The sequence below is a fragment of the Lycium ferocissimum genome, chromosome 11 (assembly GCF_029784015.1).
Source record: "Lycium ferocissimum isolate CSIRO_LF1 chromosome 11, AGI_CSIRO_Lferr_CH_V1, whole genome shotgun sequence".
In the NCBI taxonomy this organism is placed as follows: Eukaryota; Viridiplantae; Streptophyta; class Magnoliopsida; order Solanales; family Solanaceae; genus Lycium; species Lycium ferocissimum.
Genome location: NC_081352.1, coordinates 52,391,302 through 52,410,055, shown reverse-complemented (window position 1 = coordinate 52,410,055; position 18,754 = coordinate 52,391,302). Strand labels below are relative to the sequence as shown.

Genomic DNA, 18,754 nt, shown 5'->3' with positions numbered 1-18,754 from the left:
ACGTTATTAAGAATATTGATAGGTTAAAAGACTTAGATTATGGAAGGGAGGAGGATATGGAGTGCAAATATGGAAATAGTGATATTCTTGAGTGATGACTTAACTTGAATAATAGTTCTTGACGTGTTATGAGTACAATCTTGTGTTGAATAATACAAATGATGTTAAATGAGTGTTATATGAGAATGAATGTGAAGTTGTATCATAGGTATGGTTATGGGTGATTTTGAAGGTGGATTTAAGAAGTAAACAATGTTTAACTTGAAGAATTTATTGATTATGTTATCATGGATGTTCTTATTGATGTTTGAGGGTTATCTTATTTTATAGAAGAAGTTGTCGAAACAAAGGAAATGTCGCCAAATTTTCATTAACTTTAGTTGCTTTAGCTTAAGCCTAAGTATGTTTCCGGTTGTCTAATCTTAGTACAAATTCTCTTGAAGGTAGAATCGCGAGCTCGAAAGGCAAGCAAGTAGGCAATAGAATTAAAAAGATATAAAGGTATGTAAGGCTAGCCCTTCTTTCAAAGGCATGATTTTTATATATTGTGATTTCTTTCCGGTAATTTCCATGACCTTCTTACATCCCAAAAGATGAAAGTTAAAGATTCTTAAGAGCTACTTAGGAGATAAAGATGAGATATGTCTATGGTAATGATGATAAATCTATGTCTAGAGATTCTAAAGCTTATGACATGATATTACTATGAGGCTAGTGATCCTTACATCCTTGGTGTTAGTCATTGTTGCTAATAATGCTAGTTCCTTCAAGGTGAGATATGATGATCATGGATACTCCATAATGGAATTGGGGGTTCTCGACTTTATGTCACCCCGATAGAGTTGTAGTTTTCACTTGAGTTCTTATGCATGTTTTATGATAAGTATATAATGAGGAGATTACACTGTGCCTATATGGCCCAAATTTCTTAATCATACTACACACCGTGTCAGATGATCAAGTCATTGGTGGGCGGCTTGAGATGTTTACCCGGACGCTTTAACGTGGGCTAATGATGATCGCATACTACATGGTCCTTTTTATATATATATATATATATATATATATATATATATATATATATATATATATATATATATATATATATATATGTATACATGATATGATGATGCTTATATATGAGCTAGCATGTGATTGCTTTGATATAGTTACTCTAAACATTTCCTTATTATGTTATATTATGCCTTACATATATACATTATTCGTGCGACGTCCTTTTCTATTGAACGTTGTGTTCAAAGACAAGGCGACGGTCCGGATCCTTAGAGTCGGATCGACCGGGAGCACTTCCCTCTGAGTGGAGGTGCAGTTTCGATATATTCTTTTGTGTATATATATTAGGGCATGATGAGGTCCTGTCCCGTCCTTATGTTCAGTACTCCAGTTAGAGGCTCGTAGATATATATATAATCAACTGTATATCTTGCCTTACTACGTGTGTGTGTGTGTGTGTATATATATATATATATATATATATATATATATATATATATATATATATGTATTGCCTTGGTGATTATGTGTGTACAGGTAGGGTATGATGGTTAGCATAATGAGTGGTCTTTCGATAGTTAGGCCGGCACTTTTCGCCATGACCACCGGTTGGGTCGTGACAAGAAACCCGTTGTAACTCTGTGGTTATATAATCATGAAAAAATTTAATATTTATAATCACGGATTAATGATTTTTGCGTGATTACGTATTTCATTTCTCCATTATACCCCCACCCTCCACCATCCCACTTCTACCCTCACCCCACGCTACCACCCACTACCCCCACCCTCATCCCACAACCACGCACCCCTCCACCTCCACCACCCCCACCCACTACCCCTCACCACTACCCAACACCACCCCATAACCACTCACCCCCGTCCTACTACCCCACCCTTTTATCCCACAAGCACCCACCTCTCCACCACCCACCCAATGACTATCCCACCCACCACCTACTTATTTATTAAAATTCCTATTTTATCATTTACCTAAATTTTATTGATATTATATATATAAACTAATTTTTAATTAAGAATTAAAGAATATTTTAGTAAACTTAAGTACTATACACATACACTCAAACCAAACATCAATGTTACCATAGTGTACGGTAATGAACCCACGGCAAACAACCATCCAAACAAGAGTGTATTATCAAAGCTATTAAACCGTAGCGTCACAAGTAAGAGAAGCATCTGGAATGCTCTGTAAACTTGTTCACCAAGATTTGTACAAACGAAAAAAGTTCGATTTCACACGATTTCACCTTGCAGTATTAATCGCAAGCTTCACAAATTTGACCAAATTCCAAATTAATAAGGGTATGGAAAGAGGAAGTGGAAAATGGGGATCAATATCTCGTGGTATGATTCCTCTGCTTGCTCTTCATACAGTTAGCGAGTATTCCAGATTAGATAGGAAACCCCCTATTACTGCTTCACTTCTTGCTGCTAATACACTCATTTACTTGAGGCCCAAATTTCTTAATCATCTTCTCCCAACCACTGATCAAGTCTGGTTTAATCCTCACCTTATCTTTAAGGTAATCAATACCCCCCTTTTTGTGTCTTAATTGCGACTTTAACTGCTTTTTTGGATTGTTATTCTCTTGTTACTTTAAATACAATGTCTGCTTTGATTGTTACTTAAATTTTGTTATATTATTCTATATGTTAATTCGTAGTTATGTAAAGACAAAAATGGGCGAACTAGGTAACGACCGATCTAGTGTGGTCATCTTTTGTTCATCTTGCTATCCTATTTGATCCTTTCCTATATATATATATATATATATATATATAATAACTCTATCTGTGCCTTACTTTTTTTTTTAATAGTAACTCTATCCTGTACCCTATTTTTTTAGTAACTCTATTTTTTATATAATAACTCTATCCTATTTTCTTTTTTTTTTATAATAACTCTATCACTACTAGAAGTTACTATTTTCCCATTGAAAAATGTTCAGTGGATATTCCCACGGATATTTGATTTAATCAGTGGGAAAAGAGAAATTAGTAATGTTTTCACACAGAAAAGTTAGGAAGTTTTCCAGCGTTTCGATGAGAATTTGTTTCCCACTACGCGTCTTCTCAGTGAGATGGTTCGATGGGAATGAGGTAGAAAAATCATGTTTTATAATACAAATTTCCCACTGATTCGCGGTGGGATAAGCCTCTGTTTCTAGTTGTGGTACCCTACTTTTTCTTATAGTTTTATCCTTCAGATTGCTGTGTGGTATCCAAATGTTGTATTCATCAAAACAATTAAGTACAACACCACACAATATGATAAGTTATGAAGTGATCTGTAATAACCATCCAAACAAGCTGTAATTTTCAGGGATTACATATTCTATTGCATGATGATATCTTAGTAGAGGATTTTGAAGCCTAAGTTCCTATGACAATGATTTAGCAGCTTCACTAGAAATTTGGTCCATTTGCTTAAATGTTGTTTCTTCATATGTAACTGGAAGTTTGATTTTTGTTGTTTTTCTTCAGTTTAGTTGCTTTTGCTATGAACTTCTGATGATATTCTGTCTGTAAATGTTAACTTGATGAGGGACATGATGTCTTTCCGGTTGTTTGATCACTGCAGAGAAGAACTGCTTTTTGATAAATGATACTCCGTCCGTCCCAATTTATGTGACACTCTTTCCTTTTTAGTCAGTCTTAAAAAGAACGATACTTTTCTATATTTAATAACAATTTAAACTTACTCCCTCCGTTCAATTTTACTTAGCCCTTCATAGTAAAAATAGATTTTCCTTGTTACTTATCCATTTTAGCATGCCACTATCATTAAAGAACTATATAAAGTAATAGTATTAGTAGTCAAACAAAGCACAATTACCGAGGATAATGTAGTAAAACAAACCCTTCATAAATAGTTTCTTAAAGTGAGTGCTAAGTCAACAAGGGCCAAGTAAAATGGAACGGGGGGAGTACCACTTTACCCTTAATACGGTAATTTATAGCCACACAAATGTCTATGATTTGTTTTAGACCACAAGTTTAAAAAGTCTTCCTTTTATTCTTAAACTCCGTGTCCATTCAAACACCTTCACATAAATGGGGACGGAGGGAGTAGCTTTATTTATTCTTATAATAAAATGAGCTTAGCATGGGTAAAGGTTTTCTTAAATACGGATGAACTTATACGGCTTCTATTGATTCCCTCTTCAGGTTACAAGTTCCTGCACTCTAGCTGTAAATCTCTCAATAGGGTTTTGCGGGGTACAAATAACAAGAGATCAAAAGTGTAATTAATTTGTTGCCTCTACATGAAGTTACTGGATATGTTGTGGTATCGTTGAATGTAATTCTGAGTTTTGTGTCCAGAGTGGACTCATGAATTTGTTCATAAAGTTAAAACCAATTCAAAGATATCAATAAGGATCTTACAACCTGTTTAGTGGGGTTGATTTATCACATTTCCATATTGCTGGTGCCCTTTGAGTAGATACTACTACTTTGATGCGATACTAATAAGCAATATGTGCCACATTTAATCTATTTTCTAGAGCTTTAACTGTCATCAATAGTTTTTGGAGGTCAAATTTCAGACTATTATGCTGAATTTACTTTTGCTTTTACTGGTGCAGTACAAGGACCTCAAGCGATTCTTCCTGTCACCATTCTTCCACATAAATGAATCTCACCTGGTGTACAATATGCTTTCACTTTTGTGGAAGGGTATTCAGTTGGAGACATCTATGGGTAGTGCAGAGTTCACATCAATGGTTGCAACCTTAGTTTCTATGTCCCAAGGTGTCACACTGTTGCTTGCAAAATCACTTCTGATCTTCTTTGATTACGAGAGACCCTACTACAATGAATACTCGCTTGGGTTTTCTGGTGTCCTCTTTGCCATGAAAGTTGTGGCCAATGCACAATCAGATGAGTATACATCTGTACATGGACTTATGGTTCCAACTCGTTATGCTGCCTGGGCGGAACTTATTCTCATACAAATGTTTGTCCCTGGTGTCTCATTTCTTGGTCACCTTGGGGGAATACTAGCTGGCCTGCTGTATTTGCGATTAAAAGCATCATTTTCAGGTCCGAGTCCACTTACACAGTTGATGAGAGGGTTTAGGCATGCACTGAACTGGCCTTTAAGATTAGTGAAGAGCTTACTGCGTACCCGACCAAGAATTACTGGGAGAGGAACCACTGGTGGAAGGAATGCACGAGATACACTTCAAAGGTGGAGATGTCAGGCGTGTACGTTTGATAATTCAGGTAGGTTAAACATTTGTGAAATGTGTGGCACAGGTCATGCTGATGATGGACCATCGTCCCCTGTTCCAACAAGTGATATACATGATCTATCTTTGGAAGAATTACGGCGTAGGAGGATTCAACGATTTGGTTGATAATAAGGCGAATTTGATCAAGTGTAGATAGAAGCTATTATAGCGTGCTTTGATGTCATAATTGCATTCATGTAGATTGTAGAGACTTGAAAAATGGGATAAAGGGTATATTTTCCTTCACTTTTTTATAGTGTGTATTGATCGAGTTCGCTAAGTAGATAGTTGCAGAAGGACAAGAAATTGAGCTCGTGGTAATCATGGACGTCATTTCATTTGCGAAATATATTTGCTGTGCTTTACCTTAATGCATACTTTATCTTGACCTAAAACATGGTAATCTTTTAATCTTGCAACGTCCGTTCTCAACAATTTCATCGTGCATTTTCTCTTCTTGACAAAACCAACAGGCAGAATTGCTGCCTTTTTTACTCGGCCAACTCACCTTGGAGAAGTTACAGACTTCGATTCATATTTTAGAATTGATTAACCCAAATTAGAGTATTACAAATGCGTGAAAGCAATATGCACATTGAAGCTGATGAACTATTAAAGCCAAGCAGATTAAGGGGCCAGTAGATGTAATTCAAAACAGCGGAAGAAACCCAGTATATGGAATTTGGGAGAGACATCCCTTGGAAAGAAGAAAAAGAACAATCCGAATGGGACTTTGAGCATTAATAAACATTTTAGTTATTCGATAACATATAGGATGTTTGAATAATCTTACAACAACATTCCTGGATCTATTTCGCTCCTGTCAATTGTTACAGAATTTGACTCACGGCTAGCAGCTTTTCCTCAATGTTTTAGACCCAATTCACCCTCACCAGTCAGAAATTTAGTTGCAGGAGTGATAATCTCCACTGGCCATACCATCTTAGTTGATGAGCAAGGCTCCAATGTGTTGTCTTTGTGTCAACAGAATTAAAAGGCATCAGCACATAGGAAACAGAACCTTAAATCACAAAGATCTTGTTTCCATGGATGCGCAACCTAGTATGGAGCCAGATGCAGGCTCACACATGGGTCTGGTCTCCCTCCACCTTAAAGGCAAACTCAGTGGGTTGCACACTCTAACTGTGCGCAACCTCACAATGCTAAACTTCCCGGTCCCAGTTTCCTCCCATCGCAGCACTCTTCCTCCCAAAACATAAACTTCATTTCTCAGTGCAACAAATCCATAATCAAACACCTCTAGAGGCCGGGGATGGTCAGGTAGACTCACAGGAGGAACCAAACCTCTATGGTGCCACTCCCCGTTCTCCACATCTCTAGTTTTAATGGAGCTCCCACCCCAATCTACAACTGTGCATATCTGACCACCATCAAGCACCTGAATTCCCAAATGCATAGCCCTTGAAAATGGCCAAATATCATTTACATGCTGCCATGTTTCATCAGACGGATCAAAAACAACAGACGTATCCTGCTCTAGTAGCCCAACAAGGTCTGTTAGAACATAGAATTTTCCATCGTATGGTAGGCCTATGCAGTCCAGCTGGGGACTTGGCAGGGGTTGTACGTCTTCCCACCTGCAAAATTTGAAGATATTAGGAAATATATTACTGGATAAAATGTAATTTTCTGCTATCTTAGGAAACTGTCAAATGAGATATTAGACCATCCTTTTGCTTCAAAAACTAAAAAAGAACAAAAGTGAGAAGCAAAAATGATAAATTAACAGGAAGACACATAGATTTCTAAAAACTACGATCCCTATGGCAAATGTAGTCAAAGCATCAATAATTGATTTATACTGGAGTGTTTTTTCTCTTTTCTTTTGATAAAGTTGATGTAAGATGTAGACTACTTATAAAAGCTCCATTGATCTAGCATATACGCGGTTTTAGAGTTCATGTTCCCATATCACCCTCATCCCTCCTTTAACCTTTCCTCCCAATTTTTGTTTTAAATTTGAAAGTGTTTTTCATTGCATAAATATTGCACTCATTGTATACATAATACATAGTTACATAGATAGACACTTAAACTTGGCCTCTACTGGCAACTAAATACTCCAACTTTGAGAATGCACATCTAGACACCTTAACTCGTTCCCACTGTGTCAATTGAACACTCCCAACTTACAAAATGATCATCTAGACACCTCCAAAGTTTATGTGCCACATCATGCAACGTCAGCGTCGGGTGTCCACTAGACACAGTAGGGACGAGTTGAGCAGGGCCGGCACAATAAGATCGGGGGACTAAAGCCAAACTTCACAGAGAGACCCTATTTTTTTTTAAACAAAAAGGAAATATCGCTATATATATTTTTATTTATCTACCTTAGATGTGAAATCATATTAACTACTGTTTTATAATCCATTTGTTTTAACAAATCCTATCAATTGATAATATAGCTATGAAGGGCTTCTTTTTGGGATTTAAGTAATTCTTCAATTTTTCTCTTTTTGGAATTAGAATATTTACAATATACCCAGTCTAATCCTACAAGTGAGGTTTGGGGAGGATAGTATGTACGCAGACCTTACCCCTACCTTGGGAGGTGGAGAGGTGGTTTCCCAAGGAAAAGCGTATTAAAACAGTCCAGAATTAGAACTATATATATATAAATTTAGAAAAAATAAGGGCCCCAAGCCATGGTTTTACTGGCCTTATGGTTGAGCCGGCCCTAGAGTTGAGGTGTCTAGATGTGCATTCTCAAAGTTGGAAATATTTAGTTACCAGTCAAGGCCAAGTTAAGCTGTCTTATTATGTATTATGCCAAAGTTTATTGCTACTTAAAAGCTTAATTTGGAGATACAAGAAAAATGGAGAGGAAATCTGGAGGCTGGTGATTGACACCAGATATGGTAGAGAAGGCTTTTGGGCACCTCGTGCAATATCTATGCCTTCAAAAACTGGAGCATGGAAGCAAATATACAGATTATGGCCTGAATTTCAGAAGCTCATTTCATTAAAGGTTGGAAACGGAAGTAGAATCAAGTTTTGGACAGATGTTTGGCTGGGTGATGAATAAATTTCCTATACAGTCTAACCAATAAACATCTACGGCACACAGTGTGTCATGTAGGGGAAGCATGGAGTTTCAATTTCAGAAGAAACTTTAATGATTGGGAAATTGATGAAATTGGTCAACTTTTGCATTTGTTGGAACCTCTGATCCTGGATGCTAGTGAGTTGGATTCTCAGGTTTGGGTAGCTGAAAATGATGGCATATTTTCCGTAAAGAGTTGTTATAGTATATTGCAGGCACAAATAGGCCACTGGGATATGACTTGGCCATGGAAGATTTCTGTTGTGGAAATCACGAGCACCTCCTAAAGTAGCTTGTTTTGGCTGGATTGTAGCTCGAAATGCATGTTTAACTCAAAATAGGTTGCAGAGAAGGGGAATTCCTTTGTGCAGTAGATGTTTTCTGTGAAAATTCTCAGGAATATAGAACATGTTTTTTTGCATTGTAATCAAACAAAACAGATATGGGATCTATTCCTAACTCTGAGTGGTGTGCAATGGGTGATGCCAAAGAGTGTGAAAGATCTATTGATTTGTTGGCTGAATCAAAAAGTCAGGAAGAATAGAAATAATCTGGAAAGTGATACCTCTTTGCATCTTGTGGACCATTTGGTTGGAAAGGAAAAAGAGATGTTTCGAGAATCGGAATAATCATTTAGCTTAGTGTTAAGAATAGATGTCTTCAAAACTTTTTCTTTTGGTGTAGGGGAAGTATTGCAGAAGATTTAGATCAGTACATGGATTTTATAGAAGTTTTGAGAATGTAGTAGTTGCAAGCTGTGCTGCAATTTGTACGCTTTCAGAACCTTCTTGGTACTTGATTTATGAAATTTACTTTACCTTATCCCCAAAAAAAAAAAAAAAGGGGGAAGTTCTGTTTCTCTTAAAGATGGTCTCCGATTCAATTTATATTTAAGACTGATATGCCATGAGATTTCTATGGCTATTAAAGCATATCAGTAAGTGTAAAATGAGAAGTTTAAAGTTAAATTGTTTCCAAATACGAAAATATGTCATTCTACTTTTAACAAACTAATAAGGAAATAGTGCCACATAAAATGGAACATATAAAGTAATTGCTACGAAATATGAAATTGGAAAGCAAATAATGAATAAGAAATTCTACCATATATAAACTGTGACCTTTAAAAGTTGCAAAATTAAGTTTCCGTAAATGAAAAATATAAGTTACATGGTTACTCCCAGAGAAAATAGTTTGGCAAAGGAAACATAATGGAGTAATGTAGATTCATTATGACTTAAAATTTGAATTCTCAAAATTGGTAACCTATCAGGATTTTTTCCGGGAAGGGGGCAACTGAGTGAGATATGATAGAAAACACTCGGCATGTCTAGATTAACACTCAATTGGGACTTGTCAAAAATCAGGACGGATCATCAAAAAAACTTAAAAGGTACTAAGGAAATGATGGGAGTGCAGACGTGACATTCCCGTTTCATTCAGAGCAAATATTGTTTTTTTCAACGAAGAAGTAATCTTTGTGTTGTGCCACTTCAGTTCATGGGCCATCAAACTGATCATTGGCACTCTCTTCATGGGCAACTATAAAAGGACCACAGAACTGGCTTTCTACTTGCCAGTTAACACATATATGTAATATTTTCCATGTAGAGAGGCACACTGGCCTCCGTGCCTAGTATCTCTAGATCCAGGACAAACTTCCAACCTGGCATCAGTTGGGTTGGCGCCAGCGTTTGCAGATGTCCACTATGAGAAACGACATACTAAGGGTAAAACCTTACGTGAAAGGGCATGGATACATGGCCATCCAGCCAGGTATGCAACTATTAGACTTTCAAGACGCCTTGATTTGGATGTGTGAAGAGATGCTCCACTTCTGGAAGTAGAACTCGACATTGTCCTTCATACCAACAGAAGCGTTTTGAGTCCAATAATCCCCACCACTGACAGGATGAGCGGTAAGGGAAGACTCAGAAGCACAGACAACCTCTAGTGGGTCAGTCTTTTCGAGAGGCACCACAACTTGGGGGCGTTTTCCCTTTGCTATTGTAGGAGTAGCTTTACTGCTACCCAGGGTTTAGCCATGGGCCAATGTGACCCTTACCAACGACAAACTCTCTGATAAAAGGTTTCCTTATGTTGAGATGGCTGACATTGGAGTCGTCTTTTCTAGAGGATACCTCATCAAGTGGGTCACCATGGATCTCCGCCCTTGAGGAACTGGCCAAACTACTGGACATAGCTTGGTCCTAGGACGCGATAGTGTCTAACATCATGGTGAAAAAAACAAAAGAACAAGACATTGCAGAAAGAGAGGCTGAAGAAGCACAAAAACTTCAAACATCAAAGTGTATTTGCAAAGGATCTGTCACAATCTTATGTATACGATACTAGAACTTTGAAAAGCAAGGGAACCACATGGTAAAGAGAATGTGCTAGTTCCAGAAGTAACTAAAGAGATTGGGAGTGCTACGACTTTTGATGCCTTTGGAAGATCAAGCGGCTTAGCAAAAACGCGACCAATCGACATGCTCCTATCATCACATAGGGAGTTTTAGAACTTAACCACTTCCACTTTCTATGGTTACTACTTTCCACGTCTTACCGTCACATAGGGAGTTTAAGAACTTAAACTTCACTTTCTATGGTTACTACTTTCCACGTCTGAAACGTCAAATATGCAAAGTGGGAGGACTTATTATAGCGGCCAAAATCTGGCTAGGGTCAATCCCATTGATTCTGGAATGAGATCCTGTCAGACAAGCCCATAGACTGGTACAACACTTCATCACTAACACACCAAACCCTTAATACATCATTTGACTCCGTCAAGGCCCAGTTTAATCTCAAATTTCATGGCACGAAAAGGAACTTGAGATGCTAGAGATGCTAGTGGATTTTTGCAGTTAGTATCTTATGAATGATCATATGTTTTTGTGTGTGTGTGTGTGTATTATTTTTTTTTTAATTTTTTGAGGTAAAGGTAACTTTATGAATGATCATATATTTTTTTAAGCAAAGAGAAGAATTCACATGAATACATCCACTGGTTAGTAAATGATTTTGGTCCTAAGACTAAAACGCCAGCCTCTTCTAATCGTGAAGCTAAAATAGATGAGATCAGCAGGGATGGAACTTCAACTTCAGAAGATTATTAAATGATTCAGAAATTAATAGAGTTTCTGAAATGTTGAAGCACTTAGCTGTTATAAGGCACAATAAATACTGAAGATTCATTGATACGGGACAGACTGACAATAAGGTACTCACGGTCTTCATGAAAAAACAATAAGTTACTTATGGTGAAGCCAGCCTACTCTTTAATCTCTAGCAACACTCAAGTGTGCAACAACTGGCCTTAGAGGCCGTTCTGGAAAATCATAGCTCCTTCCAAAGTAGTTTATTTTGTATGGTTGGTGGCTAGGTTACAGGAAAATTTAAAGAAAAGAAGAACTTATATGAGCTCCAGGTGTTACTTATGCTACGTAGAGTCAGAGAATAATAGCCATCTATTTCCTAATGTGGAGTCACTACTCTTCGGCAAAGTCCACAGCTGACTTTTGAGATGTTGGTATAATCAGGAAGGCAGTGTCTTAAATTGAATTGTGTACCGCTTTTTTCAGTTTTGGTGTGAAAAAAATTATGTAAATGATGATGAATCCATACTAGACATCATAGTGTCCTTCTAAGAAGAACAGGCCATGTTTTTGCACTCTTTTGGAATCTGCAAACTGGCTACCAGCAAATCGTTTGTGCTGATGGTTTATACAATTCTTACCTTTATCCGGGGGAAAAAAAAAAAAAGAAGTCAGCCTCTAGCTCAAATTGAGGTGATACATGCTCAGAATTGTCAAAATAGAAAACGAGTGACCTAAAAAGGATCTAAAAATAGTAACTCCAACAGAGGATGAGCACCACTTGACCAAAGTGCAAATGAAAAATATGGTGAAACAGAAACTGAAATGAAAAACTAAGTTAATGAAAAATGCAGAAACAAGTGAAGAAGATAAGTACAGTCTGGTCCAAAAATCATTTTTCTGTGTACTTGCGATTCCATTTTGAGATCTATTATTCCTTGGTCGAAGACAGAGTACTCTGCTCAAGACTAAAAGGATTGAATTTCACTCTATCCGCAAACAGGTATTCCTGGGTAAGTTGTGGACCAAAAAATAGAATGATAAACAACTTAGAGCCCGTTTGGATTGGCTTATAAGTTGGCTTATAAGCTGTTTTCAGCTTTTTTGAGTGTTTGGCTGGCCAGCTTAAAGTCATTTTGTGCTTAAAATAAGCTCAAAAAAAATAATTGGACCCATTTAACTTAGTTTATCTAAAGCAGCTTATAAGCTGAAAACAGCTTATAAGCCAAAAAAAATAAGTTGGACTACCCCAACTTATTTTTTTCAGCTTATAAGCTGCAAACAGCTTTAAGCTATAAGCCAATCCAAACGGGCTCTTAAATACCCTTATGTAAGCATAGTTCTGTATTCAACAAGACATATTTCCTTTTATTCTTTAAATGCACAAGGGAACACTAGTTCATCAAAATGTTGAAGCAGAAGTAAGCCAAATATAACATAAGTTTCTAAAAACATACTTCTCTGTCAGAGCATCATAAACTTCCGCAAGAGCGAGCCCTCCTCCCGATGATGAGTTGCGCCCTCCAGCTACATAAACCTTACCAGAGACAACACTGCAGGCGAAGTGAGAACGTGGTGTTCTCATACTTGCAACTTTCTTCCACTCTTTTATAAAAGGATCAAATTGGAACACTTCATTTGTGGTCAGGGCTCTGTGATGAGGAAATATTGGACCACGTTCTCCATATGTGCCACCAATCACAAGAAATTTATTCAAGACACAGACGCATGAGAAACCAACATGCTCTTGTTCAGGGTGGCTCATGGGTATCCTAGGCAGAGGGTGCCACCTATCAGCTTCAGGATCATAAGCAATCCACTGATTCCCAGATCCTTCAGTCAGAACAAACAACCAGTTCTCGCACCATCCTTCTCTAGCTTTGTAATTGGAATATTCTGCACTGTGGAATAGCCTCCTCCATCGTTTACATACCGTTTCAAGAATACCATGATATCCATGTGATATCATCGCTAGACATCTCAATGCCAAATCATCTGGTAGTCCAGGTATTATTGGTTGATGAATTGTCTCCCTATAGTAAATTTACGTCATAAATGAATCAGAGTATGAAATAGAGGTTAATGAAATACAATGCGGATGCAGAGTTCAGGATTCGAAATTTTTACATCAGACCATGAGATGTAGTTTGGCAGTGTCGTCAGCATTGGACCCCATGTAAGTATTAGCATTCAAGGTGATTTGCAGAACAAAGTCTACAAGGTGAAGGAGTCACTTTTCGGCTTAGAGAACTTGTAACGAGGGGCAATATAGAGGAAAAAAGACAGCAATAAAGTACTGCAGTCCAAAGTACTATAAAGAGCAACTTTTCCTTTTGAAAAAATTAAAGAAGAAGAAGAAGAAAGAAGTGACTGAAAAGCACAGACAAAAATAAAGATGGGTTATAGCAAAAAAGGAGCTCCAGGAGCTACTTCAAGCCAACAATTTATCTTGAAGAAGCAATTATTGATTTTTGTAATGTATGATCTTCGATTCATTCCAATAGCTTCTACTGTTTCACGAAAACAGAAATTTCGAGCAAACCTCAGTTGTCAGTAAGGAGCTTAAAACAAATACCGCATTTTCCATACAAGAGAGAATCTAAGGGTGTGTTTGGTACGGAGTTCCAATTTTCCCATGTTTGGTAGGTCAAAATGTTTTGGAAAACATTTTCTTAGGAAACAAGTTCTTTAAAAATGAGGAAAATGACTTCCCTAATGGAGGTAGCGAAAACAAGTTTCATAAGTGACATTCCATATTCATTTCCTCTTCCCCACCCACCGAACCCCCACACCTTGACCATCCCACCCCCCGCCACCCCTGAACCCCCACTCCCCACCCCACCCCCATAGTGTTTTGCTAGATTACACATAAATGTTTTGAGATAATTTTCTTGCTTGCTTACCAAACACTAGAAAATAAATAAGAAACCACTTGTTTTCCAAGAAAACATTTTCCATCATACCAAACACACCCTAAAGCATAAAATTCAGATAATAAAGTACCCAACTTTCATTTCATGCACCAAGACAACACCAAAACATAAACACCCACAACAGATAAAATGACAATCAATCAAATGAATTTCAGATATCTCTATCTTTCTTTGACACCAACAAGTGTAGACCTATTTTAATAATCTTAGCAAGACTATCCTTTACTACCAAAAAAAAAAAAAACAAGATTGTATGGAAAAATCAGAGCTCTAAAAAACAAATACAAAGTGATCATATGAACAAAACTTGCTTACATTAATGAGGCCATAGGTTGTTGATGTAATATATCCAAGGTGAAACTCATAAGCATAACACACTCAAGCGAGAAGAACGAGGTTTGATTTTGCTGGTGGTTTTATTTATTATTATAGAAAATAGAAAGGAAAGTGGGCCACAGGTGATGTTTTAGTTTTAAAATTGATTCAAGTTTTAATTATTGAGTAGAGGTGATTAAATTTGATTAGTGATTAAGGGACTTTGAACTTGTCTAATAGTTTCATTTTTGACACTTTAGCTCTTTATTTTATTTTTAATACTTTACCCTCAAGTTTTATTTTTAATATTTTGACCCTAAACTTTACTTTTAACACTTTGCTTCAAAGTTTTATTTTTAACACTTTAACCCAATCACTATAAACCCTAAAATACAAAAATCGGGAAAAAAAAATCCTCTTCAGCGCCGTTTCCTCCATTTTTGTTCTTCCCATCTGTTCTTCGTCGCTTTTCTTATCTTCGGTCCGCCTCGCTTTCTTCTTCTTCTTCTCCTTCTCCTTCTTCATCCGCCATTGCTTAAGAAAAAAAAATCATCCGATTTTACAATTTTTTGATTGAATGTCATTGTTTTAGCACTAGCATTACTTCATAAGTGTTTGTCCATTGGTAAGTTAAACAATCTTTTTCTTTCAATTGTTCATCGAGTATAGTTGCCTTATTTCCGATTTTCCAGTTCGTAGTTAAAGAAGATAGTTGTTGCAACAAGTTCTAAAACAAGCGTGTAAGAGCTTCGAACTTTTTTTGCATGACTACTTGTAGTCCTAGTGTTTCTAAAAGAGTTGTTGATAAATTATGAAGTTGTTGCAACGGTTACTAATCTATTGCAACAATTACAAAAAATGTGAATAAATAATTTACAAATAGTCATTGTACTTTTATGCAAACTCTTGAAATCTGTTGGAGAGCTCTACTCTTTCCAACAATTTGAGTTACTTGTTGCAATAAGTATGATACTTCTTTGATCAATTACAACAATTTGTTAGACATATTTTACGATTGTTGGATGAAACAGATCGGAAGTGTTTCAACAAATAAGTGAGTTGTTGCAACTAGTAACCTACTTGTTGCAACAAGTATGTTATTTATTTCAACATGTCACTTAGTTGTTGCATTTTGTTATGAAAGAGACAAAAACTGAAGCTGTCTCCAACAAGTAATCAAGTAGTTGGAACAGGTTATGATGTGTGACATCGTCATCAATCTCGCACAACACCCCCGATGCGAGCTTCCATTTCATCCATCCCGCTCCAATACGATGTGTGACATCGTCATCAATCTCGCCAGTCCCTTGGATGATCGACCCCAGGTACTTGAAACTTTCTTTCTTTGGGATGACTTAAGTATCCAGCTGCACGCCCTCGTCCTCTACCTGCCTCCCATCACTGAACTTGCACTCTAAGTACTCTGTCTTAGTCCTGCTCAATTTGAAACCCTTCGACTCCAGAGTCTGTGCCAAACCTCCAGTATCGCGTTAACACCGCTCCGCGACTCGTCAATAAGCACAATGTCATCTGCAAACAACATGCACCACGGTATCTCTCATTGAATGTGGCTTGTCAAAGCATCCATTGCCACAGCAACAGAAACGGGCTAAGCGCGGACCCTGGTACAGGCCCATCGTGACTGGAAAGTGTTCCGAGTCACCTCCAACCGTCCTCACTCAGGTCTTGGATCCATCATACATGTTCTTAATCGCTCTAATGTATGCTACAGGAACACCTCTGGCTTCCAGACATCTCCACAGCACCTTTCTTGGGACTTTGTCATAAGCCTTCTCAAGGTCAACAAACACCATGTGCAAGTTAGTCTTCTTGTCCCTATACTGCTCCACCAACCTCCTCACAAGGTGAATGGCTTCTGTAGTCGAACGCCCCGGCATGAATCCGAACTGGTTCTCCGAAATAGAAACTAACTTCCTCATCCTCGCTTCCACCACTCTCTCCCAAACTTTCATCGTATGGCTCAACAGCTTGATACCCCTATAGTTGTTGCAATTCTGGATATCCCCCTTGTTTTTATACAACGGGATCATGTTGTATTATATATAAATATTTTTAAAATAATATTTTCTACTTTACCACCATGTATAAGGGAGAATTTTCATTTTTTGTAGTCCTCACATGAATTTTTTATCCTTTTTTTACCTTTACTTGAAATTTTTATGACTTTATAAATTGTCACACATTTTGGTAAATTTTAAGAGCTTTTAGGGCTTTTTTATGCCACTAAAAAAGATGATGTCATGGAAAATGTTATAGTGGCCCCCACAAAGCATACTCATACATATTTGAGTTTTTTATGTGAAAATATTATTAAACTTGTTAAAATATATCATTGTTAAATACTTTAAAAATTTATCAAAAATGTAAATAATAGCCCTTCCGTGTCAATCGAAAAATGAATTCCGAAGTATGGTAGTTAATTAATCTAATTTTACGTGCGCAAACTTTTAACATAAGATTATCTAATAAACTACTATATTAAAAGAGGAATATATATATATATATATATATATTCTAAAATGTTTGAAAAAACAATGTATTTAAAGAAATATAATTTGATCTCGATGTAATAATAATACTAGACAATTGCAAAAAGTATATTTTTTTACATTTTTTAATATTAAAATATTTTGTAAAAAACAGGATAATATATTTTATATAATTTAGGAGTAATAATTTTTTCATATTAAACTTAAATTTTTTGTCCTAAATTATATAACATATTAACTATCCGGTATTTTGCAAAATATTTTTTGGTAAAAAATAAGTTAGCCAATATGAGTTCAATTCAAAGAACTCAAACGAAATTGATTTAACATATAAAAAAGCTCAATGTGGATCATTGGGGACTTAATCTCAAAAAATTAAAATTAGAAGAGCTTTCAATTATTGATTTTTTTCCTAAAAAAATCTTATATAAACTAAGAAAAATGTTTTCCGTTAACATACGTTTTTAAACTTTGATATTTTAGAAGTCTTTCGAAAATGTCAAACTGATGTTACAAGAATAAAGAACCAAGAGCAGAAAAAATTTAAAAAATATCAAATAATTGAATTTTTAATGTCGGTTTGGGGCAAGTGACACTAGTATTTAGTAAATATCAGAAACTTAAGTAATCTTGCTGATTTTCCATATAATGTTTTTTCCAAATGAGACACATCTTTAATTAGCAAATAAGAGACCGCCTTGTTCTGCATAATAACATCTATCTATATTATTTTAAAAGCATGAATATAAATGTCGGTTGACCAAAATATCCTTAAAGTATTGAACGACTTTTATACCCTTCAAAATAAGTTTTTCAAATAAATAATTCTATTCGACGTTGGATATAATTGTCATATTAAAGACCTATTAGAACTTTGAATTCAATCATAACGACACTATAACGAATGTAAAAGATTCATATCAGTAAAGGAAACCTTTTTAGGACTCTCAATTCAAGTAGGGTTGACTTTCTATATTAACTAATCGAATTTGATTGATCATAGGCAGGTTGGTACGTATAGAATTTGGTCATAATAATTGTACTAAATCCAAAGGAAGGAGCAAATTAGTTAGTTACAGAATTAGAAGTAAAATTTAGGTTAAAAAAGGAATTAGAAAAAAATACGAATTAGCCTAATTCTCTGTTTAATGATTTTTATAAATACCTTTCTTTGAATTCAGTTTAGTGAATTTTATAAATACCCTTACTAATATACTCTTTTATATAGTGAATTTTATAAATCTTTCTTTAATTAGCATAATATTTGTTGTTAGAGCATCAAACAAGTTCAATGACAAACACAAAATCTACGAGGTTGATATGTTTCATGGCTTCGAATTGCTACAAAAAAATTAAAATAAGGAGATAAACATAATTTCATAAATCACAAATGATTAGTGTTAAGAAGAGAAATATGGGTAAAGGTCTACGTAATTAATCCATTACAAATAATATATTTTGTCGAGCTAACTAGCTATTTAGAGTGTCATGACATATTTTCCGTACAAAATATAAGAATTCAGGTGAGAATTACACATTGGTTAACTTGGCCAAAATT

At 36.1% G+C, this 18,754-nt stretch overlaps 2 protein-coding genes across 3 annotated transcripts; one reads left to right on the top strand and one right to left on the bottom strand.

The window, feature by feature from the left end:
- The first annotated feature begins 2,126 nt into the window (after positions 1-2,126).
- On the top strand, positions 2,127-5,527 carry LOC132036951 (rhomboid-like protein 14, mitochondrial). 2 transcript variants are annotated; one of them, XM_059427367.1, is made up of 2 exons: positions 2,127-2,382; positions 4,626-5,527. In XM_059427367.1, exon 2 carries the CDS (start codon positions 4,695-4,697, stop codon positions 5,397-5,399), a length of 705 nt encoding a protein of 234 aa, XP_059283350.1. In that variant the 5' UTR covers positions 2,127-2,382; positions 4,626-4,694; the 3' UTR covers positions 5,400-5,527. The 2 variants fall into 2 exon arrangements, with proteins under 2 accessions (XP_059283350.1, XP_059283349.1); XM_059427366.1 differs by having other exon boundaries at positions 2,128-2,561.
- Positions 5,528-6,271: 744 nt separating this feature from the next.
- On the bottom strand, positions 6,272-14,843 carry LOC132036950 (F-box/kelch-repeat protein At1g16250). The gene is made up of 3 exons (XM_059427365.1): positions 14,687-14,843; positions 12,896-13,471; positions 6,272-6,871 (listed from the first exon to the last, which is right to left on the bottom strand). Exons 1-3 carry the CDS (start codon positions 14,740-14,742, stop codon positions 6,301-6,303), a joined length of 1,203 nt encoding a protein of 400 aa, XP_059283348.1. The 5' UTR covers positions 14,743-14,843; the 3' UTR covers positions 6,272-6,300.
- Positions 14,844-18,754: the final 3,911 nt, after the last annotated feature.